We start from the raw sequence: 13,251 nt of genomic DNA, 5'->3' as shown, positions 1-13,251 counted from the left end.
GAGTTTTAGGCCCTTAGTAGAATTTTAGAGCTGTGTATCCAATGAGTGGGTCCCCATGTTGTTTTCTCACGCACACACGAGGACATGTATGCACATGTGGGTGATGCAATACACAGTCCTGCCAAAGGTTGTCACAGAATTCCTCTGTTCGAACATTTTGGTTAATGTAAAAGAAAGCACTGGCTCTGATGCCAGCATTTTTATTTCATTATCATGTTAAACTTTATGAATATTGAATGAATATTTGTAGGCAGAAGTTCTAATGGGCTGTACACAGTGCCTTTAGTCCACCTCTGCTATCTGATGTCTTTGCTATGCGCCCCTTCAGGAAGTACTCATGTGGACTGATGAATCACACATGCATCCTCTGGCGGACGGAAATCAGTTTTTGGCAGCCAATCACTTTTGAGCACAACACCTTAATTGAGCAGCCTACATCTACTTTGAGATACTGCAGCTTTTACATCTATAGAAACATGAGTCATTTTGTGAACATGTCTAGGACACGTTTCTAGTTTTGAACACTTTATTGTTTCACTTAAATATGCTCATATGCTGCTCCTTCTGCTGTATTTAATCAAACTGCCACAAACTAACAGAAATGGCGTTATTCCGGTGTGATTTTAACTTTATAAAATTGCGCCTAGACACAGCTGCACTCATAAGGAGCAGACAGGTGTGGGAGGAGCAGTCAGCAAAGTTCTTTATATTAAATATGAGCCTGAGCTGTGTTTTTCTGCCCTGACGTCGCCATGTTGATTGGATGAAACCTCTCAGGGTGAGGTATGACGGTGAGAGCGCACGTGCCGGCAAAACGGACCTGAAGGTTCCATGGTTGCCATGGCTTTTTATTAGGCGCATCGTTCAGAATTGAACCTCTTTCAAACACAAACAAACTCCAGACAGTCAGAAAAACTTTTGGCTTTCGGCTTTGCACTGGATTTTCTTTGAAAAAAAGACAATTACTTGGAGAAAGACAGGATTCCTTCGAGAAAGAGACTTCCAATAAGGACTTCCCATCGCACCCCAGCACCTACCTGACAGCTACTGTCACCGAGACGAGTTTTCCCTGGAAAAAGTGAGATTTAAAAAAATGTAAACCCATGTTGACATTGACTGCTAATATTGGCAATATTTTCAACTATCAAATGGGCCTGACTTTGACTGTATTTACTAAAGTTTGCACAAAGAAACCAAAAGCTAATTTCTTGGTTTGTTTTACGGTCTCCCTCAACCACCTTGAACTGTTAGCATGCTAAGAAGTAGCCTACGGAAAAAATAACGTTTGCATATCTTCTAACGTACGCCATAAGTAATACATGTACTGACAATAGCTTTTAATTCTTAAATATTTTTGATGTATTTTACACAGAACGGCACACAGATATTATTCAGTTTTATGTCACCACGTCCCAAACCAATACACACGGTTAACAGAGAGTGTGAACTGTTGATATGTGCCGACTTGATGAACCGTTTACATTTATTTAATAATTGATTAATCGATTAGTGGATTGCCAGAAAATGGATTGGCAGCAGTTTTGATAACTGACTGACAATAACTTCTCAAAAGTCAATATGTGCTAGTTTTTTGTTGTCAGTTTTGCTGGTTTGTTTGTTTTATTGATTTCTGACATCATATACACTGAGCAATCAATTGATTATTAAGGAAAAAATAATAATATACTTTGTGTTAGTATGATTTAATGCATATCATTTATTCTTATGGTTTATTTTATTTTATAGTTTTATTGCATTGTTGTACTATTATTTCAGTAATGTGTGTGAGTTACTGTGGTAACAATTGATGGTGTGTTTAGAGGTCTAAAGGTTGTGTATGTCTCCACCTTCAGATGGAGCAGGACACCTGGACAGCGCTCCTTGTTCCTGTCCCCAGCAGCTCCATCATCCCTCAGGTCGTCCTCCACAGGGTCCCGGCGGCAGCCTCCAGCAGCGCTCCACCTCTCACCTCTCTCTCCCCTCCTGCCTCCTCTTCTCCTCTCTTCTCTCCCTCCTCTCCTAGCTGCTCATTCGGGCCTTGTGGTGGGACATCAGAACCTCCTCCCCAGAAGATCCCAAGGAGGGACCCTCAGCCGCCCACTGAGCCTCTGGAAGCGCGCTCAACACATCGTGGCCAGATCACGGTAAGAACATCACAGTACATGGCATTTAGTTATTCCCCCAGCCACCCAGAAACCAACCAGCTGTTTAAAGCTAAGATTATTAATTGATTAGTTAATTAGTGGATTAGTCAGAAAATTCATTGGGAGTAATTTTGATCATTGATTGACTGTCTAAATCATTTTTTAGGCATAAGTGCTAAAAAAAAAAATTCACTTGTAGCAGCTTCTCATGTGTGAATATTTGCTAGTTTTTTCTTCCTGACATCATATACACTGAGCAATCAGCTGATTATTGAAGAAAATAATGGTCTATTTTGTGTTAGTATGATTTAATGCATGTCATTTTATTCTTATGGTTTATTTTATTTTATAGTTTTATTGCATTGTTGTACTATTATTTCAATGATGTGTGAGAGTTACTATGGTAACAGTTGATGGTGTGTTTAGAGGTCTAAAGGTTGTGTATGTCTCCACCTTCAGATGGAGCAGGACACCTGGACAGCGCTCCTTGTTCCTGTCCCCAGCAGCTCCACCATCCCTCAGGTCGTCCTCCACAGGGTCCCGGTGGCAGCCTCCAGCAGCGCTCCACCTCTCACCTCTCTCTCTCCTCCTCCTCCTCTCCTCTCTCTCTCCCTCCTCTCCTAGCTGCTCATTCTGGACACATGTGGCATCAGAACATCCACAAGGATCATCCTGAGGAGGACCCTCAGCCGCCCACTGAGCCTCTGGAGCCTCTCCACCTCTCACCTCTCTCTCCCTCCTGCCTCCTCCTCTCCTCTCTCCTCTCCCTCCTCTCCTAGCTGCTCATTCTGGACACATGTGGCATCAGAACATCCCACAAGGATCATCCTGAGGAGGGACCCTCAGCCGCCCACTGAGCCTCTGGAAGCGCGCTCAACACATCGTGGCCAGATCACGGTAAGAACATCACAGTACATGGTATTTAGTTATTCCCCCAGCCACCCAGAAACCAACCAGCTGTTTAAAGCTAAGATTATTAATTGATTAGTTAATTAGTGGATTGTCAGAAAATTCATTGGGAGTAATTTTGATCATTGATTGATTGTCTAAATCATTTTTAGGCATAAGTGCTAAAAAAAAAATCACTTGTAGCAGCTTCTCATGTGTGAATATTTGCTAGTTTTTTCTTCCTGACATCATATACACTGAGCAATCAGCTGATTATTGAAGAAAATAATGGTCTATTTTGTGTTAGTATGATTTAATGCATGTCATTTATTTTATAGTTCTACTGCATTGTGGTAGGTTTATTTCAATGATGTGAGAGTTACTGTGGTAACAGTTGATGGTGTGTTTAGAGGTCTAAAGGTTGTGTATGTCTCCACCTTCAGATGCAGCAGGACACCTGGACAGCGCTCCTTGTTCCTGTCCCCATCATCCCTCAGGTCGTCCTCCACAGGGTCCCCGGCGGCAGCCTCCCAGGCCAGCGCTCCAGCCATGGCCTCTGAGCCTCTCCACCTCTCACCTCTCTCTCCCCTCCTGCCTCCTTCTCTCCTCTCTCCTCTCCCTCCTCTCCTAGCTGCTCATTCTGGACACATGTGGCATCAGAACATCCCACAAAGATCATCCTGAGGAGGGACCCTCAGCCGCCCACTGAGCCTCTGGAAGCCTCTCCACCTCTCACCTCTCTCTCCCCTCCTGCCTCCTCCTCTCCTAGCTGTTCATTCTGGACACATGTGGCATCAGAACATCCCACAAGGATCATCCTGAGGAGGGACCCTCAGCTGCCCACTGAGCCTCTGGAAGCCTCTCCACCTCTCACCTCTCTCTTTCCTCCTCCCTCCTGCTCTGGCTCTTCTTTCTCTTCTGTCTCCTCTCCTAGCTCCTCATTCTGTCCTCCTAGTCTCCTCTCTCGCCTCTCTCGCCTCTATCCTCTCACCTCCTCCTCTAGCTCCTTGTCTCTGGACCAACCTGCTCCACCCCCTGAGCCTTCCAGTCCACCTGGGTTGTTTGGGAACGGACCTGAACTGCAGTGGGCGAAGAACGTGCGGTCCAACATGGAGAGGAGGGAGCCATACGACTCCATGGGGCGTGTCAGAAGCGTTAGGCCTGAAGGTAAGTCTCCAGGTGAGTCAATTTTTGAATTCCTTTATTATCAGCAGTTAACACGTCAACATTATTCATTTTATTATCCTTAAATTGCTTTGAATGATTTTGTATTGAATTGATTTACTTTGAATTAGTTTGAATGTAACTGATTGAGGGACAGTGCAGTGTGAGAATGGTTCTTGTTGCTGCACCATGACTCAGGCAGGGTGTCTGCACAGAGCGAGTGTGATCTGGGAGGGATAGCGTGAACCTCCAACGTGTTTCGACCTCCCAGTGAAGCTGCTCTGTGACAGAGAAAGAAAAGGATGGCGACACCATGTCGAGGAGGTTCACATGTACTGTCGACGCCCACCCTAGACCGACAGGAGTCTGCAGTGACAAGGGCCTCATGGCAGGGGTCAGCTGTAGAAAGTAACTGCAGTAGTAGGTGTAGCTGGGTTAGAAAAGAAATTACTGCAACAGGGAAGAAATAATTTAGGAAGATAAGGGAGGAGAAAGAGAAGAGGATGAAGGTAAGATGAAACATATAGGAGGAGGAGGAGGAGGAGACCTTCTGAAGTAAAAGGTAAGTATTTCATGCTATAATCAGATTTCATACACTTATTCATTATATGTCTGTTTATCTGGTTTCTAAGGTTTTTAGCTCATCTGTTTGTCTTCTGTTTTTCTTTTAGAGAGATGATGAAAGTGGAGAGGAGAGGAGGGGAGGATGGAGGGCAACATGACATGAAAACCCTCTCATATAAAAGGTGAATAATTCATGTTATCATATTATTTAATGTAATGATGAATTATACCTCTGTTTACCTGATTTCTAAAGTTTTTAACTACAACCTGTTTGTCTTCTGTTTTTCTTTCAGAGAGATGATGAAAGAGGAGAGTGGAGGAGAGGAGAGGAGGATGGAGGGCAACATGAAGTGTAAACCCTCTCATATAGAAGGTAAATATCCATCTCATGTTATGACCAGAATCTAAGTTCATTTAGTTCATTATTTGAAGTTTTTAATTCTCACTTCCTTTTGTCTGTCTTTTATTTTCGCAGAGGAGAAACAGTCAGAGAAGAGATGAGGAAAAAAGACATTAAAAAGAGGAGAGGAGAGGAGGAGGTGGAGGAGGAGGGCAACATGACGTAAACCCTCTCATATAAAAGGTAAATATCCAGTTTTCTCATGTTATCAGATTTTATGAAGTTCATTATCTGAAGTTTTTAACTGTTAAGCTTTTTTCTCTCATTTCTTTTTGCAGAGGAGAAACAATGAGACATGAGGAGATGAGGAAAAAAGAGTAAGGAGAGGAGTGGAGAGGAGAGGAGAGGAGGTGGGAGGGCAATATGTCATGTCAACCCTCTCATGTAAAAGGTACATATGTCTTGTTATTATCAGATTTTGTGCAGTGATAAATTATACCTCTGTTTACCTCATTCCTAATTTTAGTTTTTTGTCGTTTTTTCTTTCAGAGAGAGGAGGAGGAGGTGGAGGTGGAGGTGGAGGAGGTGGAGCACAATATGAAGAGTGAACCATCTCCATCAAGAAGAAAAACATTATTTCACACATGAATAATGGTCTGTTCACATTTATTCACTGAAAATGTAACTATTATTCTCCCTTGTCTGCATTTTTAGAAAGAGGAGAAGAGAAGACACAACTGAAGAGAAGAGAAAAATCAGAGTGGAGGAGAGGAGAGGAGGATGGAGGGCAACATGAAGTGTAAACCCACTCATTTAAAAGGTAAATATCCATCTCATGTTATGACCAGAATCTAAGTTCATTTAGTTCATTATTTGAAGTTTTAATTGTCACTTCCTTTTGTCTGTCTGTTTATTTTTGCAGAGGAGAAACAGTCAGAGACATTAAAAGAAGAAAAAGACTAAAAAGAAGAGAGGAGAAAATGAAACAAGAAAAGGAGAGGAGGGGAGAGGAGGTGGGAGGGCAACATAAAGTGTAAACCCTCCAATGTAAAAGGTAAATATTTCATATTATCAGTTTTCATGTAATGATGAATTTTAATCCTCTTTGCCTCATTTCTAAAGTTTTGAACTGTTTTCATTTAGAGAGCTGCTGAAAGAGGAGGTGGAGAGGAGGTGGAGGACATTATGAAGAGTGAACACTCACATATAAAAAGGCTGCAGCTTTACCTGATGTGGAAGAACTTGAGACTGGTCTGAAACGTTTGTGTTTTGCTTTGCAGCCAAGAAATCTCTGAACTGCAGCTTCACAAACTACAAGTGAACCACGTTTCTCCAAAGATTTTTGTCATGATCAAACTGTTCAAAAACATGTGTTTGAAATACAAAGTGACAACAAAAAGAAATGTCTCAGCTTGGTCTCTGTGGTTTCTGTTTTACCACATGGTTTTACTTTCCAGTTGGTGTCATACATTGGAAAATCTGAAGGCGTTGTTTCATAGTGTTATAGTGTTTAGTACATTTCTCCCATTTCTAAACTTCAGCTTCATAAAGTGGGAGAATGATCAAACTCTTTCAAAGCGTGTGGGTAGACTCAAAGATACACAGACAGTTGGGGAATGGCTCTTTTTTATGTCACATTACAAAGCAATTACTACATGTCAACTGTTTCAGATTCTTCCACACAGAACCTGTACAGAGGTTGAGCTGAACTAAGACTGAGACTTGTTTCTAGTGTTTTTAGGCCCCTTAAAAAAATAAAACACAAAATAAAACTTGATGCCTTTTGGATGCATGGAACCTGCTCACAGGGGTGAGGGATGGCACTGAGTATATTACAACATGTTAGTCCACCAGAGGGCCTTGTTGTAACATGGGGACTGCAGCAGTGTTGTTCTGAGCAATAACAGCAGTGTGCAATGCAGAAAGTCGTACAGATACAGGTCAGGAGCTTCAGCTCATCTTCACATCAAACATCAAACATCAAACATGGAATCGTGATCTCAGTGACTTTGACTGTGTGCCTGGCTGTTGGGGTCAGACAAGCAGCTTTGAGTTTTTCTGGGATTCACTCAGAATGGAGCCAGAAATAAAAACCATGCAGTGAGCAGCAGCTCAAAAATCCCATTTCTATCAGCAGATCAGATAACTGCAGGTCTCTACAGGTAGTTGACTGTGTTTGTTGTGATGAAGCAGCTATAAAACAAGCCAGTCTTTATAATTAAATGTCTTAGAGACAAACTTCAATTAAACCAAATTTAATTCAGGAATTTTCCCACCTCTGCATTAGAATGACTACCTTTGTTTTACTAGTTTTAACAGTTACAGGATAATTCTGAGATTGTTGCCATCCCATTATTTTGCCATCCCATGTTTTTGGATGTAAATGATGATGAATGACAGAGACTAAAGTCTTTAGAATGGGTGCAGTACTGAGCAAAGAACAGCAGCAACAGAACAGCACTGCGACAAAACCCAGACGGCAGTTGTCCTTTTCAAGTTCATCCTCTGAAGTGTTTTTTTTTTTTACCACTGAAAGTCACACAATAACAACTAACCAGTCAAACAGTGGCTGACCAGCAGCTTTCATGTTGGACAAGGTAAAATGACAGAAATATAGCAGCAGTTTCTGGTTAAACAAAAAGCATCTTACTCTTTAACAAAAAGGTTGATATAAGGCCCACATTTAACAATCCAAAAATAATAATACACAGCATCTAAGGCTCTAATGACTCATCCATTACAACTGTATCAGCTATATAACCTAAAATAAATCTCTATAGCATCATTACTCTGGTTTCTAATCTCATCTGCAAACATATTAAGCCCTGTAGATCACGAAAACTGAGAGAAGAGATACATTTTAAAGTGACTCATACCAGCATAAAAACAACACAGGAAATCTGGTGGTGCAGTGGGTGCATTTATTTACTAAAGATTGACCTGTGTGTGTGTGTGTGTGTGTGTGTGTGTGTGTGTGTGTGTGTGTGTGTGTGTGTGTGTGTGTGTGTGCGGCAGTGAGGCGATGACACAGGTTGTTCTAGAGGCAGGAGTACTGCAGCAGGGCTCGTGTTGGTCAGCACGCCAGAAAGCCTCCGTCCACCGGCAGAGTGACTCCGTTAGTCATGTTGCTCTTATCGCTCAACAGGAATAAGATACTGTTCACCACATCCTCCACCTCTGCACACAAACACACACACACAGAGCTCAGTTAACACTTGGCTCAACACATTTGGTAACAGTGTGTATTTACGCTGCATGATCGTAGCGCTGGAGAGGAAACAGCACTGCCTTTTACCAACAGTACACAAACTACAGCTTAGATTCAGCTTTTACCTGTTTGGCTGCACCTCAACATCCTAACTGTGGAAACCACAAACACAGTTAATGAGGAGACACAGTCTCGGTGCAGTCCAACAGCCGACCGAGAACTTTCTAGGCCTGATTGCAGAGAATGTGGACACAGCTCTTGCTCCAGTTATTAGAGGACACATAAGCACTTTCTAAGTTGAGGAAACACGTGTGGACTGCACAGGCAGGCAGGGGTGAACAGCTGCTCCATTGTTCCACAACCAGGATGAAATCCACATTCCTGAATCTGAATCAACCATCAGGCTCCTTTTCAGCTCCCTGATATGAACTCTGTGAGGAGGCCTGAGCAGTGGGAACACATCCTCCATGTCCAGTTTTTAAAGTGGACTTAAAGGAACCATTTGATTCTGTCTTCTCACCAAACTCTTGAAGTTAAAGTGCATTCCCCAAAATACTCAACTATTCCTTAAAGACAGTGCAGATATGAACCAGATAGACTGGTGACAGGTCTAGTGTTTGACCTGCCTGTCACCTAATGCATGCTGGGATAGCAGAAACAGAACAGTGTGTATATACAGCCTGCTGGGACACACCTGCGAAGCGGCCTAAGGGGATGCGGGACGTCATGACCTTGGCTTTTTCGGGGTCGCTCCAGCCCAGACGACCCATCTCAGTCATCACCACCGTGGGGTTCACACTGTTCACACGGATCTGATCACAACACAACACAACACGGCCACTTCAGCAAAAAAAACAGAATCCAGTATAATGTGATAAAAACGATACAATGTGAGGCTATAATTGTCATAAAATCAATCAGTGTGTGTTGGACTGCAGTGTGTATGTTCACAAACTCAAATGTAAAATGCTGTATGGTAGCGGTATGTCTGTACTGAGATTATGAAAGCCATTAGCTTCATGCTAACTGCTAACAGGTTAGATGCAGATTTACATGGGACTTTGGGTCCCAGTGTAGTGTGATGATGATGATGATACCTGGTGGGGTCCGAGCTCCAGAGCCATCACTTTAGTCAGCATGTCCAGGGCTCCTTTAGTGGCGCCTGAACAGCGATGGCGACAGAAACGACAGAAACAGTTTTGAATTACTGTCACTCAACTACTCAGGCTCCAGGTGACTGTTGGCCGTTACTCACAGTAGACAGCGTGGTCTCTGAGGGCGCACTGTGAGGCCTGGCTGGACACGTTGACAATGGAGCCTCCTGATCCTCTGGCCTTCATACCACGAGCCGCTATCTAGTCACAGAGACACTGGGTTTATTTGATATAGCACAGTTATAGAATTTAAACTAACAGCCACCCTCACATATTCTTTATTTTACGACAGTGTGTCATCTGCATAGCAGTGCACACAGTTTCCATACTTGCAAATGACAGACTGTAATGCAGCACAAACAAACAGAAAAGACTGGGACCAGGAATGAACATAAAGCACATCACCTTTAAAAAGCCAGTGTTTTACCTGGGACACATGCAGCACAGCTTTCACATTCACACTGAATGACCTGCAGATGAAAGACTCATTAGTTCAACAGAACAAGCTGCCACGTGATCAAACTGTAATTTTCTGCCTCATGTTCTACGTGTTGCTGCATCCTGTGACTATTCACAGGAGCAGTGTTTCAACCGACGATCGTAAAAGTCTCTCATCTTTGTCTTACTGGTCAAACTGCTCGGGTGTGACCTCTAGAAACGGCTGCAGGTTGGCACAGGCGGCGTTGTTCACCAGCAGATCGATAGGGCCGACATCCTGCAGGGCTACCTCCGTGGCCCCCCAGTCTGCCAGGTCCACACACACCGGGGTGATGGATGCACACTGAGAGAGGAAGCCAAAACCAGATGAAGTATTGGTCCATATTTTAAAGAGCATGGTCTAGACCTGCTCTATATGAAAAGTGGCTTGAGATGACTTTTGTTGTGATTTCGGTGCTATATAAATAAAACTGAAATGAAAACTGAATTAAATTCTGAAAAAGCCTCTTAAATTTTTTTGTTATTAGAATTTCTTCCTCTATGATTTATAAGTTGCCTTGGTATTTACCTCCTGCAGTAGACTGTTCAGGTCAGCCTGTGTGCGTGTGACCGCCGTGACCTTTGCCCCACAGCGTGCCAGAGCCAGAGCCGTGGCCCTGCCAATCCCTGAGACACAAAACATCCATAAACACAAAGGCTTATTACAGAGTGGAGCTGCTGCTGCTGTGACACAAGAGCCGACACACACACTCTCACACACACACACACACACACACATTCCACACATGTCTCAGGCTAATGCCAAACTGCCCTGCATGAACAAAGCTTTCTCTTATTCCACTTTCTCATTGTGTTGAAACTGATGAGACTCTCTGAGAGTTCATGCAAATTCATCCAATGCACTGATCAGTTCATCGGCAATTTTACCACATTCACATTCATTATCCTCACCTCAGCTCTGATCAGTTCATTTATGCTAACACTTAGCATTTATAGCAGTGTACAGACATTTAATAAATGCTGTAGAACATGTAACACAGTGTTATTAGACATGCTTGGTTTTGTTACAGCTGTTTGTTTTGTTATTCTGGCTGTACTCTATCTTCTATTTATCTATCACTCGATCGATAAATCAGCTCTCTGGACTGCAGACTGATGATCTGTCCTGGGTGTACCCTGTCTCTCACCCAATGTGGACTGGGATTGACTCCAGCCCCCCCCCCGTGACCCTTATAGATTAGTAGTGTGGATACTGGATGGATGGATGTTTGGACTGCAATCAGTTTTGAGTAAGTCTGTGGAAAATACAGACACCCAACTTCACAGGTGCTGATGCGAAAGTGAAGATGGGTGAGGTCCAACCCATGAGTCGTACTCTTATTATTCTTGTTTACTCTGACTACTGAGCACTCTTGGATTGGAAAGGGTCTGGTAAAGGTTATGGTCTAAGGTTAGGGGTAGGGATGAGCTGAGGTTTAAGTAAACGTAACATTGAATGGAAAAAAGCTCAATTTTCCCCAGAGTCTACCCTCAAACCAGAAACCACCTCACACAGTGCACTGCATCAGAAAAGTACGGAGCCCAGGAGGGATCATATCTTTTTTTTTCTCTAACGTGTGCACGAATATATTCGTTCCACGTTTTTACTGTATTCGTGCGCGTATGGGAACGAACTGTATTAAGTGCGCACGTCTAGAGAAAAAAAAAAAAATGATGTGACCACTCCGCGCACCCGTAGAAAAGAGTTGCTCAGTGGCTCCTAAGTCTGCAGGACGCAGCGTAACTAAACAATCAGCATGTGGACCTGTACTGCCTGCTGCGAAATAAACCGAGATAGAACCGATTCAGAATAAAGTCAGTCTTATCAATCTGCACCGGTTACAACATTTAAATGACTTGGGTGTTGGGTGTGTGTGTGTGTGTGTGTGTGTGTGTGTGTAGGGGGGGGGGTCCTGCAGCCTGGTGGTGTCAGTGCACGCGCTGAAAACAGACCGTGGTTTACCTTTTCCAGCTCCGGTGACCAGAGCGCGTTTACCCGCAAATGAGATCTCCATGGCGGCTCCTGTCCGCGGGGAGCAGCGGCAGAGTGACCTGGATCAAGACAGACAGAGTTACACACTGGAGAGGCGATCAGTCATGTGACTCGTGTCAGTCAGGGCTGAGCGTAACTTCGCTGCTACTTCCTGATCTCTCCTAAACCCTCCAAACACCTCAGTGTGTGTGTGTGTGTGAAAACGGATCGGTGACTCACGGCGTGTGATGGATCGTGGAGCGCGGCGGGCAGAGCTGTGTGTCGGGCTGCAGGCTGGACGAAGCTGCCTCTGGTTCCGCTCTGGGTTTAAACATTAAACTCCCACTGAGTTAATGGTCAGAACGTGTTTTTCTCTTCCAGGTCAGTCCTGCACAGTCACTGTGAACACGCAGAAACCTCTGTGGACCACATGAACACGGTAAAATAACTAGATAACTTGTGGTCCATGTTAGAGTTTTGGTTGAGGTTTGTGTCTCTGAGGTTTCTGCCTCCACCCAACTGAATGAAATATGGTTTCACAGACACAACAACATCCTGTGTTTCTGGTTAATCCACAGAATTTATCAAGCTTGACGCTCCTGACCAGGATTATATGACTGTGTGATGACACAGAACGTGACAGAACGTCTGCTGTGAGTGAAGGACGCTGGAATAAAACAGAGAGAGGACAACTAATCTAATGTTACAGAATCATTTAAAGATAATGGAATACATTTAATCCTCAGGAAATTGGAGCTGACAAACAAAACCAACTTTAAGCTCCAGCTGAGATATTATATATTCCAGTCCAGCGTTTTCATCTTCATTAACTTCCTGTGGAAAAGCTAAAAGTCAAAACTCACACACACACTTTCTGGTCTTTCTATAGTTGTGAGGACACTCACTGTCATAACCATAGACTGTATATAAAAATATATACACATATATAGAAATGCAAACATACAAATGTACATGTATGTACAGTCTATGATCATAATGTATTCCCTTTCCCTCCAGCCTGACCTTAATCATCACAATTAAACGCCTAAACCCCGCCCCTCACGCTGATTCTAACCTATCCTAGTTTGTCCACACACACACACACACACACACACACACACACACAGATGATCACTGACAGACTTTACAGACACAAATGTGAATGCACACACACCCTGTTTGTGGTATAGGAACAGGAAGTGTCACAGCACTAAATCACCATCATTCTCCATCAGCTTCATTAAATCACATGTATCCCAGTGTTGAGCTCATCAGCCTGACACAGCTTTAACTGATTACAGACGCAGCTCCCAGGAGGAGCCATGACACTGACAGCTATC

At 43.4% G+C, this 13,251-nt stretch overlaps 1 protein-coding gene and 1 long non-coding RNA gene across 2 annotated transcripts; one reads left to right on the top strand and one right to left on the bottom strand.

The window, feature by feature from the left end:
• Nucleotides 1-3,597: 3,597 nt before the first annotated feature.
• LOC108876802 (uncharacterized) lies at nt 3,598-6,503 on the top strand. The gene is made up of 6 exons (XR_001960034.2): nt 3,598-4,942; nt 5,054-5,133; nt 5,236-5,343; nt 5,439-5,920; nt 6,023-6,154; nt 6,244-6,503. It is a non-coding gene; the product is annotated as an uncharacterized LOC108876802 (long non-coding RNA).
• A 1,504-nt stretch (nt 6,504-8,007) lies between these two features.
• dcxr (dicarbonyl/L-xylulose reductase) lies at nt 8,008-12,408 on the bottom strand. The gene is made up of 9 exons (XM_018666543.2): nt 12,152-12,408; nt 11,903-11,991; nt 10,469-10,566; nt 10,089-10,243; nt 9,890-9,932; nt 9,564-9,663; nt 9,406-9,470; nt 9,003-9,120; nt 8,008-8,277 (listed from the first exon to the last, which is right to left on the bottom strand). The coding sequence occupies exons 1-9, from the start codon at nt 12,244-12,246 to the stop codon at nt 8,174-8,176; spliced, it is 867 nt and encodes a 288-aa protein (XP_018522059.1). The 5' UTR covers nt 12,247-12,408; the 3' UTR covers nt 8,008-8,173.
• Between the last annotated feature and the right edge of the window lie 843 nt (nt 12,409-13,251).

Source organism: Lates calcarifer, unplaced genomic scaffold (assembly GCF_001640805.2).
Source record: "Lates calcarifer isolate ASB-BC8 unplaced genomic scaffold, TLL_Latcal_v3 _unitig_5786_quiver_433, whole genome shotgun sequence".
Taxonomy (NCBI): Eukaryota; Metazoa; Chordata; class Actinopteri; family Centropomidae; genus Lates; species Lates calcarifer.
This window is presented reverse-complemented; position numbering and strand designations above follow the sequence as displayed.